At 45.3% G+C, this 16,523-nt stretch overlaps 1 protein-coding gene across 2 annotated transcripts in view; it reads right to left on the minus strand.

Annotated features, from left to right (window-relative positions):
* tmem45a (transmembrane protein 45a) overlaps positions 1–16,523 on the minus strand; it is a 44,006-nt gene that overhangs the window by 15,338 nt on the left and 12,145 nt on the right. For both annotated transcript variants that reach the window (XM_021583381.3, XM_090215296.1), the window contains exons 2-4: positions 14,798–15,017; positions 7,428–7,640; positions 7,041–7,225 (exon numbers count right to left, since the gene is read on the minus strand). In XM_021583381.3, coding sequence (XP_021439056.1) covers positions 7,041–7,225; positions 7,428–7,640; positions 14,798–14,999 — 600 coding nt within the window. In that variant the 5' untranslated portion in view covers positions 15,000–15,017. The remainder of the gene's footprint in view (positions 1–7,040; positions 7,226–7,427; positions 7,641–14,797; positions 15,018–16,523) is intronic.

A 16,523-nucleotide genomic window follows, 5' to 3' on the forward strand; every position in this document is an offset into this window, starting at 1 on the left:
TACATTTCTAGCCACCTTTGAAAAGCCAGTCAGGTAAAGAGCTTTTTTTGTCTTAAAGGAGCAGTGTTGTATTTTGAGACAAGGTTGAAGAAACTAAGTAGCCAATAGGCTGAGGTTCGCATAATTTGTCTGATTGTCTGTAATAACGGTATGGGAATAATAATCAATTTTATTTTGTAAAGTGGTTTCTCTTTCAACACAACCACATTGTCAGTCACCTCCTTGTCTGAAGGACAAGTGGATTAACAGGTTAATGTCAAGCCCTGCATGTTTTTTTTCAAAAGTCTCATGGAATGTAGGCCTACATTTAACACCAAACATTGGCTGCTACTGTAGTCTGAACGATAGAACAGCTATCTCCATGTTAAAATATTATGGGATGCATTTGATCCATTATTTATGATTGTAGGCCACTCTGGTAGGGCTACATTATGATCAAATAGCCACAGTAGCCTACTTGACCACTGTCTGAAACTGTAACTAAAAGTGGATACAGCCTCAGTGTTCACAGTAAAAATGTAACTTAAAGCAGGTACAGCCTCAGTGTTCACAGTAAACCTGTAACTTAAAGCAGGTACAGCCTCAGTGTTCACAGTAAAACTGTAACTAAAAGTGGATACAGCCTCAGTGTTCACAGTAAAAATTTAACTTAAAGCAGGTACAGCCTCAGTGTTCACAGTAAAAATGTAACTTAAAGCAGGTACAGCCTCAGTGTTCACAGTAAACCTGTAACTGAAAGCGGGTACAGCCTCAGTGTTTACAGTAAAACTGTAACTTAAAGCAGGTACAGCCTTGGTGTTCACAGTAAAACGTTGTCTACCTCAGGCCAGGGGTGTTTTGACTGTACTATGTGGGAGGTATTGGGTCTCCAGTGGTGTTTTGACTGTACTATGTGGGAGGTATTTGGTCTCCAGGGTTGTTTTGACTGTACTATGTGGGAGGTATTTGGTCTCCAGGGGTGTTTGGACTGTACTATGTGGGAGGTATTGGGTCTCCAGGGGTGTTTTGACTGTACTATGTGGGAGGTATTTGGTCTCCAGGGGTGTTTTGACTGTACTATGTGGGAGGTATTTGGTCTCCAGGGGTGTTTGACTGTACTATGTGGGAGGTATTTGGTCTCCAGGGGTGTTTGACTGTACTATGTGGGAGGTATTGGGTCTCCAGGGGTGTTTTGACTGTACTATGTGGGAGGTATTGGGTCTCCGGGGGGGTGTTTTGACTACTATGTGGGAGGTATTTGGTCTCCAGGGGTGTTTTGACTGTACTATGTGGGAGGAATTTAGTCTCCAGGGGGGTTTTTGACTGTATTATGTGGGAGGTATTTGGTCTCCAGGGTGTTTTGGCTGTACTATGTGGGAGGTATTTGGTCTCCAGGGGTGTTTTGACTACTATGTGGGAGGTATTTGGTCTCCAGGGGTGTTTTGACTGTACTATGTGGGAGGTATTTGAGGACAGCAGCTCTGATCTTGATGAACTCACAGATGATTATAGACAGGCTTTAAGATATGTACAGCGTGAGATCAAAAGACAGATCCGGCTGGACAAGGAGGCATACAAGAAAAGGGTGGAGAGGACCCTCTCTACCTGAAACGCAAGGGTGACCTGGCAAGGGATTAAATCCATGGCTAGTACCCCCCACATAGGCAGGGGAAAAACCAGTGCTGACCTTGGGGGATATGAGGGCCAGAACATGGCTAATGAACTGAATGTTTTCTTCTCAAGATTTGAATCAGACAACTTTGTGTCGGAGGGGACTCACAGACCAGGCAAGGAGGGCATTAATCAGAGAGACAACAAAGAGACCAAAGATAACCCTGAAGGAGCTGCAAAGTGGAGCATGGTGGTGGCAGCATCATGCTGTGGGGATGTTTTCATCGGCAGGGACTGGGAAACTGGTCAGAATTGAAGGAATGATAGATGGCACTAAATGCAGGGAAATTCTTGAGGGGAAACCTGTTTCATTTTTCTAGAGATTTGAGACTGAGATGGAGGTTAATCTTCCAGCAGGACAATGACCCTAACCATACTGCTAAAGCAACACTCAAGTGGTTTAAGGGGAAACATTTAAATGTCTTGTAATGGCCTAGTCAAAGCCCAGACCTCAATCCAATTGAGAATCTGTGGTATGACTTTAAGATTGCTGTATACCAGCGGAACCCATCCAACAAGGACCTGGAGCAGTTTTACCTTGAAGAATGGACAAACATCCCAGTGGCTAGATATGCCAAGCTTATAGAGACGTACCCCAAGAGACTTGCAGCTGTAATTGCTGCAAAAGGTGGCTCTACAAAGTATTGACAAATATTTTGCCACTTCAAAGTGGTAGGCATGTTATGTAAATCAAATGATACAAACCCCCCAAAAACACATTTTGATTCCAGGTTGTAAGGCAACAAATAGGAAAAATGCCAAGGGGGTGAATAGTTTCGCAAGCCACTGTAGGGTTAGTGGAAGTAGGCTTTTCTACCCAGGTTTAGTGGAAGTAGGCCTATCTACCCAGGTTTAGTAGAAGTAGGGCTATATACCCAGGTTAAGTGGAAGTAGGGCTGTCTACCCAGGTTTAGTGGAAGTAGGCCTGTCTACCAAGGTTTAGTGGAAGTAGGCCTACAGTGCCTTGCGAAAGTATTCGGCCCCCTTGAACTTTGCGACCTTTTGCCACATTTCAGGCTTCAAACATAAAGATATAAAACTGTATTTTTTTGTGAAGAATCAACAACAAGTGGGACACAATCATGAAGTGGAACGACATTTATTGGATATTTTAAACTTTTTTAACAAATCAAAAACTGAAAAATTGGGCGTGCAAAATTATTCAGCCCCTTTACTTTCAGTGCAGCAAACTCTCTCCAGAAGTTCAGTGAGGATCTCTGAATGATCCAATGTTGACCTAAATGACTAATGATGATAAATACAATCCACCTGTGTGTAATCAAGTCTCCGTATAAATGCACCTGCACTGTGATAGTCTCAGAGGTCCGTTAAAAGCGCAGAGAGCATCATGAAGAACAAGGAACACACCAGGCAGGTCCGAGATACTGTTGTGAAGAAGTTTAAAGCCAGATTTGGATACAAAAAGATTTCCCAAGCTTTAAACATCCCAAGGAGCACTGTGCAAGCGATAATATTGAAATGGAAGGAGTATCAGACCACTGCAAATCTACCAAGACCTGGCCGTCCCTCTAAACTTTCAGCTCATACAAGGAGAAGACTGATCAGAGATGCAGCCAAGAGGCCCATGATCACTCTGGATGAACTGCAGAGATCTACAGCTGAGGTGGGAGACTCTGTCCATAGGACAACAATCAGTCGTATATTGCACAAATCTGGCCTTTATGGAAGAGTGGCAAGAAGAAAGCCATTTCTTAAAGATATCCATAAAAAGTGTCGTTTAAAGTTTGCCACAAGCCAATCTTCAAAAGACCTGAGACTGGGACGGAGATTTGTCTTCCAACAAGACAATGATCCAAAACATAAAGCAAAATCTACAATGGAATGGTTCAAAAATAAACATATCCAGGTGTTAGAATGGCCAAGTCAAAGTCCAGACCTGAATCCAATCGAGAATCTGTGGAAAGAACTGAAAACTGCTGTTCACAAATGCTCTCCATCCAACCTCACTGAGCTCGAGCTGTTTTGCAAGGAGGAATGGGAAAAGATTTCAGTCTCTCGATGTGCAAAACTGATAGAGACATACCCCAAGTTTGAAGTTTGAAATATCCAATAAATGTCATTCCACTTCATGATTGTGTCCCACTTGTTGTTGATTCTTCACAAAAAATACAGTTTTATATCTTTATGTTTGAAGCCTGAAATGTGGCAAAAGGTCGCAAAGTTCAAGGGGGCCGAATACTTTCGCAAGGTACTGTATCTACCCAGGTTTAGTGGAAGTAGGAATATCTACCCAGGTTTAGTGGAAGTAGGGCTATCTACCCAGTTTAGTGAAAGTAGGGCTGTCTACCCAGGTTTAGTGGAAGTAGGGCTGTCTACCCAGGTTTAGTGGAAGTAGGCCTATCTACCCAGGTTTAGTGGAAGTAGGCCTATCAACCCAGGTTTAGTGGAAGTAGGCCTATCTACCCAGGTTTAGTGGAAGTAGGCCTATCTACCCAGGTTTAGTGGAAGTAGGCCTATCTACCCAAGTTTAGTGAAAGTAGGGCTGTCTACCCAGGTTTAGTGGAAGTAGGGCTGTCTACCCAGGTTTAGTGGAAGTAGGCCTATCTACCCAGGTTTAGTGGAAGTAGGCGTATCTACCCAGGTTTAGTGGAAGTAGGGCTATATACCCAGGTTTAGTGGAAGTAGGGCTATATACCCAGGTTTAGTGGAAGTAGGGCTGTCTACCCAGGTTTAGTGGAAGTAGGGCTGTTTACCCAGGTTTAGTGGAAGTAGGCCTGTCTACCCAGGTTTAGTGGAAGTAGGCCTATCTAGCCAGGTTTAGTGGAAGTAGGCCTATCTACCCAGGTTTAGTGGAAGTAGGAATATCTACCCAGCTTTAGTGGAAGTAGGGTTGTCTACCCAGATTTAGTGGAAGTAGGCCTATCTACCCAGGTTTAGTGGAAGTAGGCCTATCTACCCAGGTTTAGTGGAAGTAGGGCTATCTACCCAGGTTTAGTGGAAGTAGGCCTATCTACCCAGGTTTAGTGGAAGTAGGGCTATCTACCCAGGTTTAGTGGAAGTAGGCCTATCTACCCAGGTTTAGTGGAAGTAGGGCTATCTACCCAGGTTTAGTGGAAGTAGGGCTATCTACATTGGTTTATTGGAAGTAGGGCTGTCTACCCAGGTTTAGTGGAAGTAGGGCTGTCTACCCAGGTTTATTGGAAGTAGGGCTATCTACCCAGGTTTAGTGGAAGTAGGCCTATCTACCCAGGTTTAGTGGAAGTAGGAATATCTACCCAGGTTTAGTGGAAGTAGGCCTATCTACCCAGATTTATTGGAAGTAGGGCTATCTACCCAGGTTTAGTGGAAGTAGGGCTATCTACATTGGTTTATTGGAAGTAGGGCTGTCTACCCAGGTTTAGTGGAAGTAGGGCTGTCTACCCAGGTTTATTGGAAGTAGGGCTGTCTACCCAGGTTTAGTGGAAGTAGGCCTGTCTACCCAGGTTTAGTGGAAGTAGGGCTATCTACCCAGGTTTAGTGGAAGTAGGGCTATCTACCCAGGTTTAGTGGAAGTAGGGCTATCTACCCAGGTTTAGTGGAAGTAGGGCTGTCTACCCAGGTTTAGTGGAAGTAGGGCTATCTACCCAGGTTTAGTGGAAGTAGGGCTATCTACCCAGGTTTAGTGGAAGTAGACCTATCTACCATGATTTAGTGTTCAGGAGATCAATTTGCGCTCTACTAAATAGACATTGGAATCATGTGTCCCCACAACATATACAGTACAGTGTCCATAACCTGAAGGGGAGATGAGATGATGCTAGCTGTGACAAACACAATGAATTAGGGACTTTAACATCAGAATGCTGTTATAGAGTGTTTGATTAGAGCTTATGGTCCTTTATCAACTAGTCCTCTACTCTACAACTCTGTATCAAATACATACACAAACACGAGAGAGAAATAGTCTGTGCATCCCAATTGGCATCCTCTTCCTTATATATATTTTTGTATATTTTCTTCAACCGATCGCTGCCTGCACCTGCCAGCCCATCCAGCATCACTACTCTGGACGGTTCTGACTTAGAATATGTGGACAACTACAAATACCTAGGTGTCTGGTTAGACTGTAAACTCTCCTTCCAGACTCACATCAAACATCTCCAATCCAAAGTTAAATCTAGAATCGGCGTCCTATTTCCCAATGAAGCATCCTTCACTCATGCTGCCAAACATACCCTCGTAAAACTGACCATCCTACCGATCCTCGACTTCGGCGATGTCATTTACAAAATAGCCTCCAATACCCTACTTAATAAATTGGATGCAGTCTATCACAACGCCATCCGTTTTGTCACCAAAGCCCCATACACTACCCACCACTGCGACCTGTACGTTCTCGTTGGCTGGCCCTCGCTTCATACTCGTCGCCAAACCCACTGGCTCCAGGTCATCTACAACACCCTGCTAGGTAAAGTCCCCCCTTATCTCAGCTCGCTGGTCACCACAGCAGCACCCACCTGAAGCACGCGTTCGAGCAGGTATATCTCTCTGGTCACCCCAAAACCAATTCTTCCTTTGGCCGCCTCTCCTTCCAGTTCTCTGCTGCCAATGACTGGAACGAACGACAAAAATCTCTGAAACTGGAAACACTTATCTCCCTCACTAGCTTTAAGCACCAGCTGTCAGAGCAGCTCACAGATTACTGCACCTGTACATAGCCCACCTATAATTTAGCCCAAACAACTACCTCCTCCCCTACTGTATTTATTTTATGTATTTATTTTGCTCCTTTGCAGACCATTATGTCTATTTCTACTTTGCAAATTATTTCGCTGCAAATCTACCATTCCAGTGTTTTACTTTCTATATTGTATTTACTTTGCCACCATGGCCTTTTTTTGCCTTTACCTCCCTTATCTCACCTCATTTGCTCACATTGTATATAGACTTATTTTTCTACTCTATTATTGACTGTATGTTTGTTTTACTCCATGTGTAACTCTGTTGTTGTATGTGTCGAACTGCTTTGCGTTATCTTGAGCAGGTCGCAGTTGTAAATGAGAACTTGTTCTCAACTTGCCTACCTGGTTAAATAAAGGTGAAATCTATCAACAACAACAAAAAATATCTAGCTCCCTAACCCCCCCCCCCTCCCTAGAGAGACAGACAATGACTCAATGACTGACCTGCCAGAACCAGCTCCCTAACCCCCCCCTCCCTAGAGAGACAGATAATGACTCAATGACTGACCTGCCAGAACCAGCTCCCTAACCCCCCCCCCCTCCCTAGAGAGACAGACAATGACTCAATGACTGACCTGCCAGAACCATCTCCCTAACTCCCCCCCCTCCCTAGAGAGACAGACAATGACTCAATGACTGACCTGCCAGAACCAGCTCCCTAACCCCCCCCCCCTCCCTAGAGAGACAGACAATGACTCAATGACTGACCTGCCAGAACCAGCTCCCCTGCAGGATGGTGAGTGATGCTCTCAGAAGCTCCAGCAGCATGTTTCCTCTGTGGAACACCTCCAGAAAGGACACCATGGCCTCTCCAAACACACAGAACAGCAGCAGCTGGTGAACATGGACATCTAGCATGGCTCTGCCGTGGAGGTGGTACAGGAAAAGGAACCCTGGGAAACACAGAATAAACATCAGTAGTGCGATGGAGCGCCGGTCCACGCATTACAGCCCCATTAACTTGAATAGAGATGTCCATTTCTAGTGGTGATTCGATGTCTATGGATGTAACACTGCATGTGAGCTAGCTAACTAATTACCAAAGCCTATTACCTCAGGACATCTCCATCTCCCCCGCCTGCCCAGACCTATTACCTTCTATGAAGAAGGCGATGGCCAGCATTAGTCTGTCGAGGGCCAGTGGAGCAGCGTCGGTGGTGTGTACAATCAGAGACATGGCTCCAGCCAAGCCAAAGAAGAGGTACATGGTGGAGTGCTGCCAGTTATGGAGTCTGTCCCAGTGATGCTCGCTGTAGTCATACAGGTGCAGCCGTGGTCCGTCTGCTACAAACTGCTCCGCCAGCATCCCTGAAAAACAGAATGTCAGGATTCTCTTAAACGTCTCAGAGAAAAGATCCTTGGTCTTTTAGAAACATCTCATATATGGCAGAGGGAAACTTCTAATCATAGTCTCCCTCTACCATCAACAGTCCAGCAACAATGTCTCATCCTAAAATGATCATTTCAAAACATCCTAACACTCCCAGTTTGTCTGCTCATCCCCAGTGTTGATTAACTACAGACAGTACCAGCTAGTATATGGTGAATTTTCAAAACTCTTAGTACAAAGCTCCAAACTGGTAACACTCGTAAAGCACCCAGACAGCACATTCAAAACCTTTCATTGTGCATTCATTTTGTTTTGTAGATATCTTTCACCACACAACCATTGATCCAAAATCTTTACTGTGAAACATTGGGTTTAATCACCAAAACACAACATAATGATATCTTCTCAATGTAGTTATTTTAACAACCAGTTAATCCAATAGCAAAAAATGTAAGATACTGTCACGCCGCTCCCCCTCTCCAGCACTCAATGTCACTGGTCTACTAACCACCGGTCGGTCGGTCCATCATTACACACACCTGGACTTCATCATCACCTTGATTACCTTCCCTTTATTAGCCTTCAGTAGCCTCAGTCATCAGGCATTAATGGTTTGTTTTCATTCACGTTCTGTACTCTTCTCATGTTTTTTAATCTGCATTCTTCATTATTAAACTCACCTTCTGCATCTGCTTCCTGACTCATGGCGTATACGTGACAGAATACTGCCTCACGAATTATGGAAGCAGCAGAAGATAAAGACATCTCCCAGACGGTCGGTGAACAGGGACACCTACTCTGTCAACATCCCGATCAGCTGGCGCAACTGGGTGCGGCTATGGATAGTACTCTGCGTCCTCCACCGCCTTGACACCACCCGAGAGGATTCACCTACAACAAGTGGAGGGCCTTTTACCTCGAGTCGTCCCAGCAGAGTAGCAGGTCAGCGAATATTCCAACTCTGGCAGTGTGCCCAGACTGCTGCGGAGTACACCCTGACCTTCCGGACCGTGGCAGCCTCCAACAGATGGAACCAACCGGTGCTCTGCACCCTATTTCATAGATGACTGCGTGTGGAGGTCCAGACAGAGTTGGCATACAGGGACAGCAACCTTTCCTTGGCACTCATCGCAATGGCCACCCGTCTGGGCAACCTACTTTAGGAGCGCCGGCAACTCCTTCGTCCCTCGTCCTCCACCTTTGGCCGTCTCAAGGCAGAGCCTGAACCCATGGAGATAGGGGTCATACACTTCTCTGCGGCAGAGCATCGTCACCAGAGACGGCTGGGGCTGTGTTCCTATTGCGGTCAGATGCGGCACCAGCTCCAGCTGTGTCCTGTGTCGTCTGGGGCAATGGGATTGCCCCGTGATCATCCGTCTCCCAGGATAGTCGTGAATATTCCTTCATCATCGTTTTCCGACAAACCCTTCCTGGTTCCCTTCACTGGCTGGCTGTCCCTCGTCTGTTATCTCTACAGCTCTAGTGGACTCCAGTGCCACAGGGAATTTCATTGACCCCCGTCTCCTCCCTGAACATCACTTCATACCAGCTTTCCACTCCTTTTCCAGTCCAAGCCCTGGATAATCGACCAATGGGATCCAGCACTATCACGCACATCACAGCCCAACTCACCCTCACTCTCACCATGGGGCCCTTGCACCAAGAAAGCCTTCCCTTCCTCATCATCACTACACCCGTTCACAAAGTCATCCTCTGCCTCCCATGGCTCCAACGTCATAACCCCACCAATACCCTGGTCGAGGATGAAAATCACAGCCTGGGCACCAGGATGCTGGAAGACCTGCTTTCCCTTACCTTGTGGTTCCACGTCGGCTGAGAGTCCTGTAGGTACCCTCCAGCTCATCATTCCGTCCTACAGTATCATTGGCCCCATGTTTTGGGACGTAGATGAGGATATTGGCCAGCTTCTGGAGCGGGAACCCGCACCTGCTACCTGCCCTCCTGAGCGCATCTACGTCCCCACGGGAGTGAGGGATCGGCTGTTGACCTGGGCACACACATCCCTCGCCGCTGGACACACAGGTATCACCCGCACCATTCAATTAATCTCCGCTAAGTACTGGTGGCCCACCTTGGCACAGGATGTCGCCTGCTATGTCAATTCATGCTCCGTATGTGCACAAAAAAAATATCCCCGGCATGCTCCAGCAGGAAAACTCATCCCCTTCCCGTGCCTCAGCGGCCTTGGTCCCATCTGTCCATGGATTTTGGTACTGATCTCCCGCCGTCTGATGGTTTCACCACTATTATGGTTGTTGTGGACATATTCTTTAAATCCTCCCATTTTATCCCTCTCTCTGGTCTCCCTACCGCTTTCCAGATCACTGAGGCAATGTTCCAGCTGGTCTTCCGGCACTATGGCCTTCCAGAGGATATCGTCTCCGACGGTGGCCCTCAATTCACATCACATGTAGGCCATTTTGTTCTTTTTTCTCACCTTTATTTAACCAGGTTGAGAACAAGTTCTCCTTTACAACTGTGACCTGGCCAAGATAAAGCAAAGTAGTGCGACACAAACAACAACACAGAGTTACACATGGAATAAACAAACATACAGTCAATAACACAATAGAAAAAAATCTATATACAGTGTGTGCAGATGAGGTAAGATTAGGGAGGTAAAGCAATACATATGCCGTAGTGGTGAAGTAATTACAATTTAGCAATTAAACACTGGAGTGATAGATGTGCAGAAGATGAATGTGCAAGTAGAGATACTGGGGTGCAAAGGAGCAAAAAAATAAATAACAATATGGGGATGAGGTAGTTGGATGGGCTATTTACAGATGGGCTATGTACAGGTGCATTGATCTGTGAGCTGCTCTGACAGTTGATGCTTAAAGTTAGTGATGGAGATATGAGTCTCCAACTTCAGTGATTTTTGCAATTCGTTCCAGTCATTGGCAGCAGAGAACTGGAAGGAGAGGCGGCCAATGAAGGAATAGGCTTTGGGGGTGACCAGTGAAATATACCTGCTGGAGCGCGTGCTACGGGTGGGTGCTGCTATGGTGACCAGTGAACTGAGATAAGGCGGTGCTTTACCCAGCAGAGACTTGTAAGATGACCTGGAGCCAGTGGGTTTGGCGACGAATATGAAGTGAGGGCCAGCCAACGAGAGCATACAGGTTGCAGTGGTGGGTAGTATATGGGGCTTTGGTGACAAAACGGATGGCACTGTAATAGACTGCATCCAATTTGCTGAGTAGTGTTGGAGGCTATTTTATAAATGACATCGCCGAAGTCAAGGATCGGTAGGATAGTCAGTTTTACGAGGGTATGTTTGGCAGCATGAGTGAAGGATTCTTTTTTGCGAAATAGGAAGCCGATTCTAGATTTAATTTTGAATTGGAGATGCTTAATGTGAGGCTGGAAGGAGAGTTTACGGTCTAATCAGACACCTCGGTGTAACGCTCATTCCTTCGACGATAAATGTGAATCCGACCATCAACCCTGGAGTGAAGAGCACTTTTTGCCAGTCCTGTTTGGGCCACCGATGGTGGGTTTGTGCCCATAGGCGACGCTGTTGCCGGTGACCTTACAACAGGTCTACAAGCTCTCAGTCCAGCCTCTCTCAGCCTATTGCGTACAGTCTGAGCACAGATGGAGGGATTCCTGGTGTAACTCGGTAGTTGTTGTTGCCATCCTGTACCTGTCCCGCAGGTATGATGTTCGGATGTACCGATCCTGTGCAGATGTTGTTACACGTGGTCTGCCACTGCGAGGATGATCAGCTGTCCATCCTGTCTCCCTGTAGCGCTGTCTTAGGCGTCTCACAGTGCGGACATTGCAATTTATTGCCCTGGCTACATCTGCAGTCCTCATGCCTCCTTGCAGCCTAAGGCACGGTCACACAGATGAGCAGGGACCCTGGGCATTTTTCTATTGGTGTTTTTCAGAGTCAGTAGAAATGCCTCTTTAGTGTCCCAGGTTTTCATAACTGACCTTAAATACCTACCGTCTGGAAGCTGCTAGTGTCTTAACAACAGTTCCACAGGTGCATGTTCATTAATTGTTTATGGTTCATTGAACAAGCATGGGAAACAGTGTTTAAACCTTTTACAATGAAGATCTGTGAAGTTATTTGGATTTTTACAAATTATCTTTGAAAGACAGGGAGTTTGTGTATGCGACCAATACAATTTGATTTGACGCCATATACAGTGGGGAGAACAAGTATTTGATACACTGCCGACTTTGCAGGTTTTCCTACTTACAAAGCATGTAGAGGTCTGTAATTGTTATCATAGGTACACTTCAACTGTGAGACAGAATCTAAAACAATAATGATGATTTTTAAGTAATTCATTTGCATTTTGTTGCATGACATAAGTATTTGATACATCAGAAAAGCAGAACTTAATATTTGGTACAGTAACCTTTGTTTGCAATTACAGAGATCATACGTTTCCTGTAGTTCTTGACCAGGTTTGCACATACTGCAGCAGGGATTTTGGCCCACTCCTCCATACAGACCTTCTCCAGATCCTTCAGGTTTCGGGGCTGTCGCTGGGCAATACGGAATTTCAGCTCCCTCCAAAGATTTTCTATTGGGTTCAGGTCTGGAGACTGGCTAGGCCACTCCAGGACCTTGAGATGCTTCTTACGGAGCCACTCCTTAGTTGCCCTGGCTGTGTGTTTCGGGTCGTTGTCTTGCTGGAAGACCCAGCCACGACCCATCTTCAATGCTCTTACTGAGGGAAGGAGGTTTTTGGCCAAGATCTCGCGATACATGGCCCCATCCATCCTCCCCTCAATACGGTGCAGTCGTCCTGTCCCCTTTGCAGAAAAGCATCCCCAAAGAATGACGTTTCCACCTCCATGCTTCACGGTTGGGATGGTGTTCTTGGGGTTGTACTCATCTTTCTTCTTCCTCCAAACACGGCGAGTGGAGTTTAGACCAAAAAGCTCTATTTTTGTCTCATCAGACCACATGACCTTCTCCCATTCCTCCTCTGGATCACCCAGATGGTCTTTGGCAAACTTCAGACGGGCCTGGACATGCGCTGGCTTGAGCAGGGGGACCTTGCGTGCGCTGCAGGATTTTAATCCATGACGGAGTAGTGTGTTACTAATGGTTTTCTTTGAGACTGTGGTCCCAGCTCTCTTCAGGTCATTGACCAGGTCCTGCCGTGTAGTTCTGGGCTGTTCCCTCACCTTCCTCATGATCATTGATGCCCCACGAGTTGTGATCTTGCATGGAGCCCCAGACCGAGGGTGATTGACCGTCATCTTGAACTTCTTCCATTTTCTAATAATTGTGCCAACAGTTGTTGATAAACTTGGGAATTAATTTTTCCATCGATGAAAGCAAGCCATCCTGAGGCAGCAAATCAGACCCAAACCACGATGCCCCCTCCACCATACTTTACAGTAGAATGAGGTTTCGAAATTGGTGTGCTCTCCACACATACTGCTGTGTGTTCCTTCCAAACAACTCAACTGTTGTTTCATCTGTCTACATAATATTTTATCAGTAGCGCTGTAGAATATCCAGGTGCACTTTTGCAAACTTCAGACGTGCAGAAATTATTTTTTTTGGACAGCCGTGGCTTCTTCCATGGTGTCCTCCCATGAACACCATGCTTGTTTAGTGTTTTATGTATCGTAGACTTGTCAACAGAGATGTTACCATGTTCCAGAGATTTCTGTAAGTCTTTAGCTGGCACTCTAGGATTCTTCTTAACCTCATTGAGCATTCTGCGCTGTGCTCTTGCAGTCATCTTTGCAGGACGGCCACTCATAGGGAGAGTAGCAACAGTGCTGAACTTTCTCCATTTATAGACAATTTATCTTACCGTGGACTGATGAACATCAAGGCTTTTAGAGATACTTTTGTAACCCTTTCCAGCTTTATGCAAGTCAACAATTCTTAATCTTACGGCTTCTGATATCTCTTTTGTTCAAGGCATGGTACACATCAGGCAATGCTTCTTGTGACTAGGAAACTCACATTTTGTGAGTGTTTTTTGTAGGGCAAGGCCACTCTAACCAACATCTCCAATCTCATTGATTGGACTCCAAGTTAGCTGACTCCTGACTCCAATTAGCTTTTGGAGTCATTAGCCTAGGGGTTCACACACTTTTTCCAACCTACACTGTGCATGTTTAAATTATGTATTCAATATAGAAAAGAAAAATACAATAATTTGTGTGTTATTAGGTTAAGCATACTATGTTTGTCTATTGTTGTGACTTGAAGAACAGATGAAATTTGATGACCAATTTATGCAGAAATCCAGGTAATTCCAAAGGGTTCACATACTTTTTCTTACCACTGTATATCATACTTGTTATGTTTCTACTTTACAGACATATATTTTCATTAGGAGTAGTAGCTATCATAATCTGTAGTGGACAAACCAGTTTACATGTAAAATCTATAAGTTTACCAAACGTTTAAGTAATAGTAAAATATTTTTAACAAAAGAGAATCATATCAAAAGTGAGCATCTCATTGTGTTTATATGAACACGTATTGCAATGTGAAACATGTATTTCAAGATTAAATACTGACTAAGTTGAATGAAAAAGTAACTGTATAATTTTGTGTGTTGCACGTAGTCAATTGGAAATGTTGGGCCTCCCGAGTGGTGCAGCGATCTAAGGCACTGCATCGCAGTGTTGAGGCGCCACTACAGCCACAGGTTCGATCCCAGGCTGTGTCACGGCCGGCCGTGACTGGGAGACACATGGGGTGGCACACAATTGGCCCAGCGTCGTCTGGGATAGGGGAGGGTTTGGCCGGGGTCTCATTGTGCTGTGGCGGGCCGGGAACCTGCAAGCTGATTCGGTCGTCAGTCGGACGGTGTTTCCTCCGACACATTGGTGCGGCTGGCTTCCGTGTTAAGCGAACAGTGTGTCAAGAAGCAGTGTGGCTAGGCAGGGTCGTGTTTCGGAGGATGCATGGCCCTCGACTTTCACCTCTCCTGAGTCCGCAGGGGAATTGCAGAGATGAGACAAGATCAGAACTACCAATTGCATATCCCGAAAAAAGGGGGGAAAAAATGTGCCTTTTTGATGATCTGTTTTGAGTTTTGTACTAAGTGTTGTGAAAATTGCATCAAAGTGATTAAAAAAAACATATAATGTGGATGCTCAGGGTGTTGATGCTCACCAACCACGGAGAAGAAGAGGGTGACTGATCCCTCGATGACTTCCAGGCGGCGCTGTGTGGATCGGCTGGCCAGGCGGGTGGAGGTGGAGCCCAGACTCTTGTTCCTGAGGGTGGCGTACCATAGAGAGTACTTTCCTGCCCACCACAGACCCGCGATCAGGAAGAAACTACCCGGCAATGCATGGCCCTTAAAACTACCCATAATCCTTCACTGGAATACCTGGAACACAGAGAGAGGGGACGGACAGTCATCTGGTGATGAGAAAAGTATCTTATTCTTAGATTGGGTAACAAGAAATGTGGTGTTAAAGTGGTTCAAACTTTTTATAATCCCGTACCCCTTCAAACATTCAAACTCCAGCTGCGTACCCCCTCTAGCACCAGGGTCATTACACTCTCAAATGTTGTTTTTTTGCCATCATTGTAAGCCTGCCACACACACACTATACGATACATGTATTAAACATAAGAATGAGTGTGAGTTTTTGTCACAACCCGGCTTGTAGGAAGTGACAAAGAGCTCTTATAGGACCAGGGCACAAATAATAATAATCAAGAATTGTAACAACTTTCATTAGAAGAAGGTGAAGACCAAGGTGCAGCGTGGTACGTGTTCATATTATTTATTCTGACGGAACACTGAATTCAAACTAACAAAAATAATAGCCTAAACAGTTCTGAAAGGTGCAACAAACACTAAACAGAAAATAACCACCCACAACTAACAGTGGGAAAACAGGCTACTTAAGTATGGTTCTCAATCAGAGACAACGAAAGACAGCTGTTCCTGATTGACAACCATACCCGGCCAAAACATAGAAATACAAAACCTAGACATACAAACATAGAATGCCCACCCACATCACACCAAACAAAAAATAGAAACATACAAAGCAATCTACACTCAGGGCATGACAATAATGTTGCTCTTCATTTAACCATCTTACATATAAAACATTAGTTGTTCATCAAAAAATTGTGAATAACTCACCACAGGTTAATGAGAAGGGTGTGCTTGAAAGGATGCACATAATTCTGCAATGTTGGGTTGTATTGGAGAGAGTCTCAGTCTTAAATAATTTTCCACACACAGTCTGTGCCTGTATTTAGTTTTTATGCCAGTGAGGGCTGAGAATCCACTCTCACATAGGTACATGGTTGCAAAGGGCATCAGTGTCTTAACATCGCGATTTGCCAAGGCAGTCCAATCCAGAAATCTGGCAGTGGCTTCTGAATAAATTCAATTTTCACAGAACTGCTTGTTGCAATTTCGATGAGGCTCTCTTGTTCAGATATCGGTAAGTGGACTGGAGGCAGGGCATGAAAGAGATAACGAATACAGTTGTTTGTGTCATCCGTTTCGGGAAAGCACCTGCGTAATTGCGCACCCAACTCAGGTGCTTCGCTTTATCACATTTGACATTGTCCGTAAGCTTGAGTTTATTTGCACACAAAAAATCATACAATGATGGAAATACCTGTGTGTTGTCCTTGTTAATGCAGACAGAGAAGAACTCCAACTTCTTAATCATATCATTGCATAGTGCAGAAAATACACGAGAGTTCAGGGGCCTTGCTTTAACAAAGTTAACCATTTTCACTGTAGTGTCCAAAACGTATTTCAAGCTGTCAGGCATTCCCTTGGCAGCAAGAGCCTCTCGGTGGATGCTGCAGTGTACCCAAGTGGCGTTGGGAGCAACTGCTTGCACGCGTGTTACCACTATGT

This window comes from Oncorhynchus mykiss, chromosome 1, assembly GCF_057628025.1.
Source record: "Oncorhynchus mykiss isolate SJ-2025 chromosome 1, ASM5762802v1, whole genome shotgun sequence".
Lineage (NCBI taxonomy): Eukaryota > Metazoa > Chordata > Actinopteri > Salmoniformes > Salmonidae > Oncorhynchus > Oncorhynchus mykiss.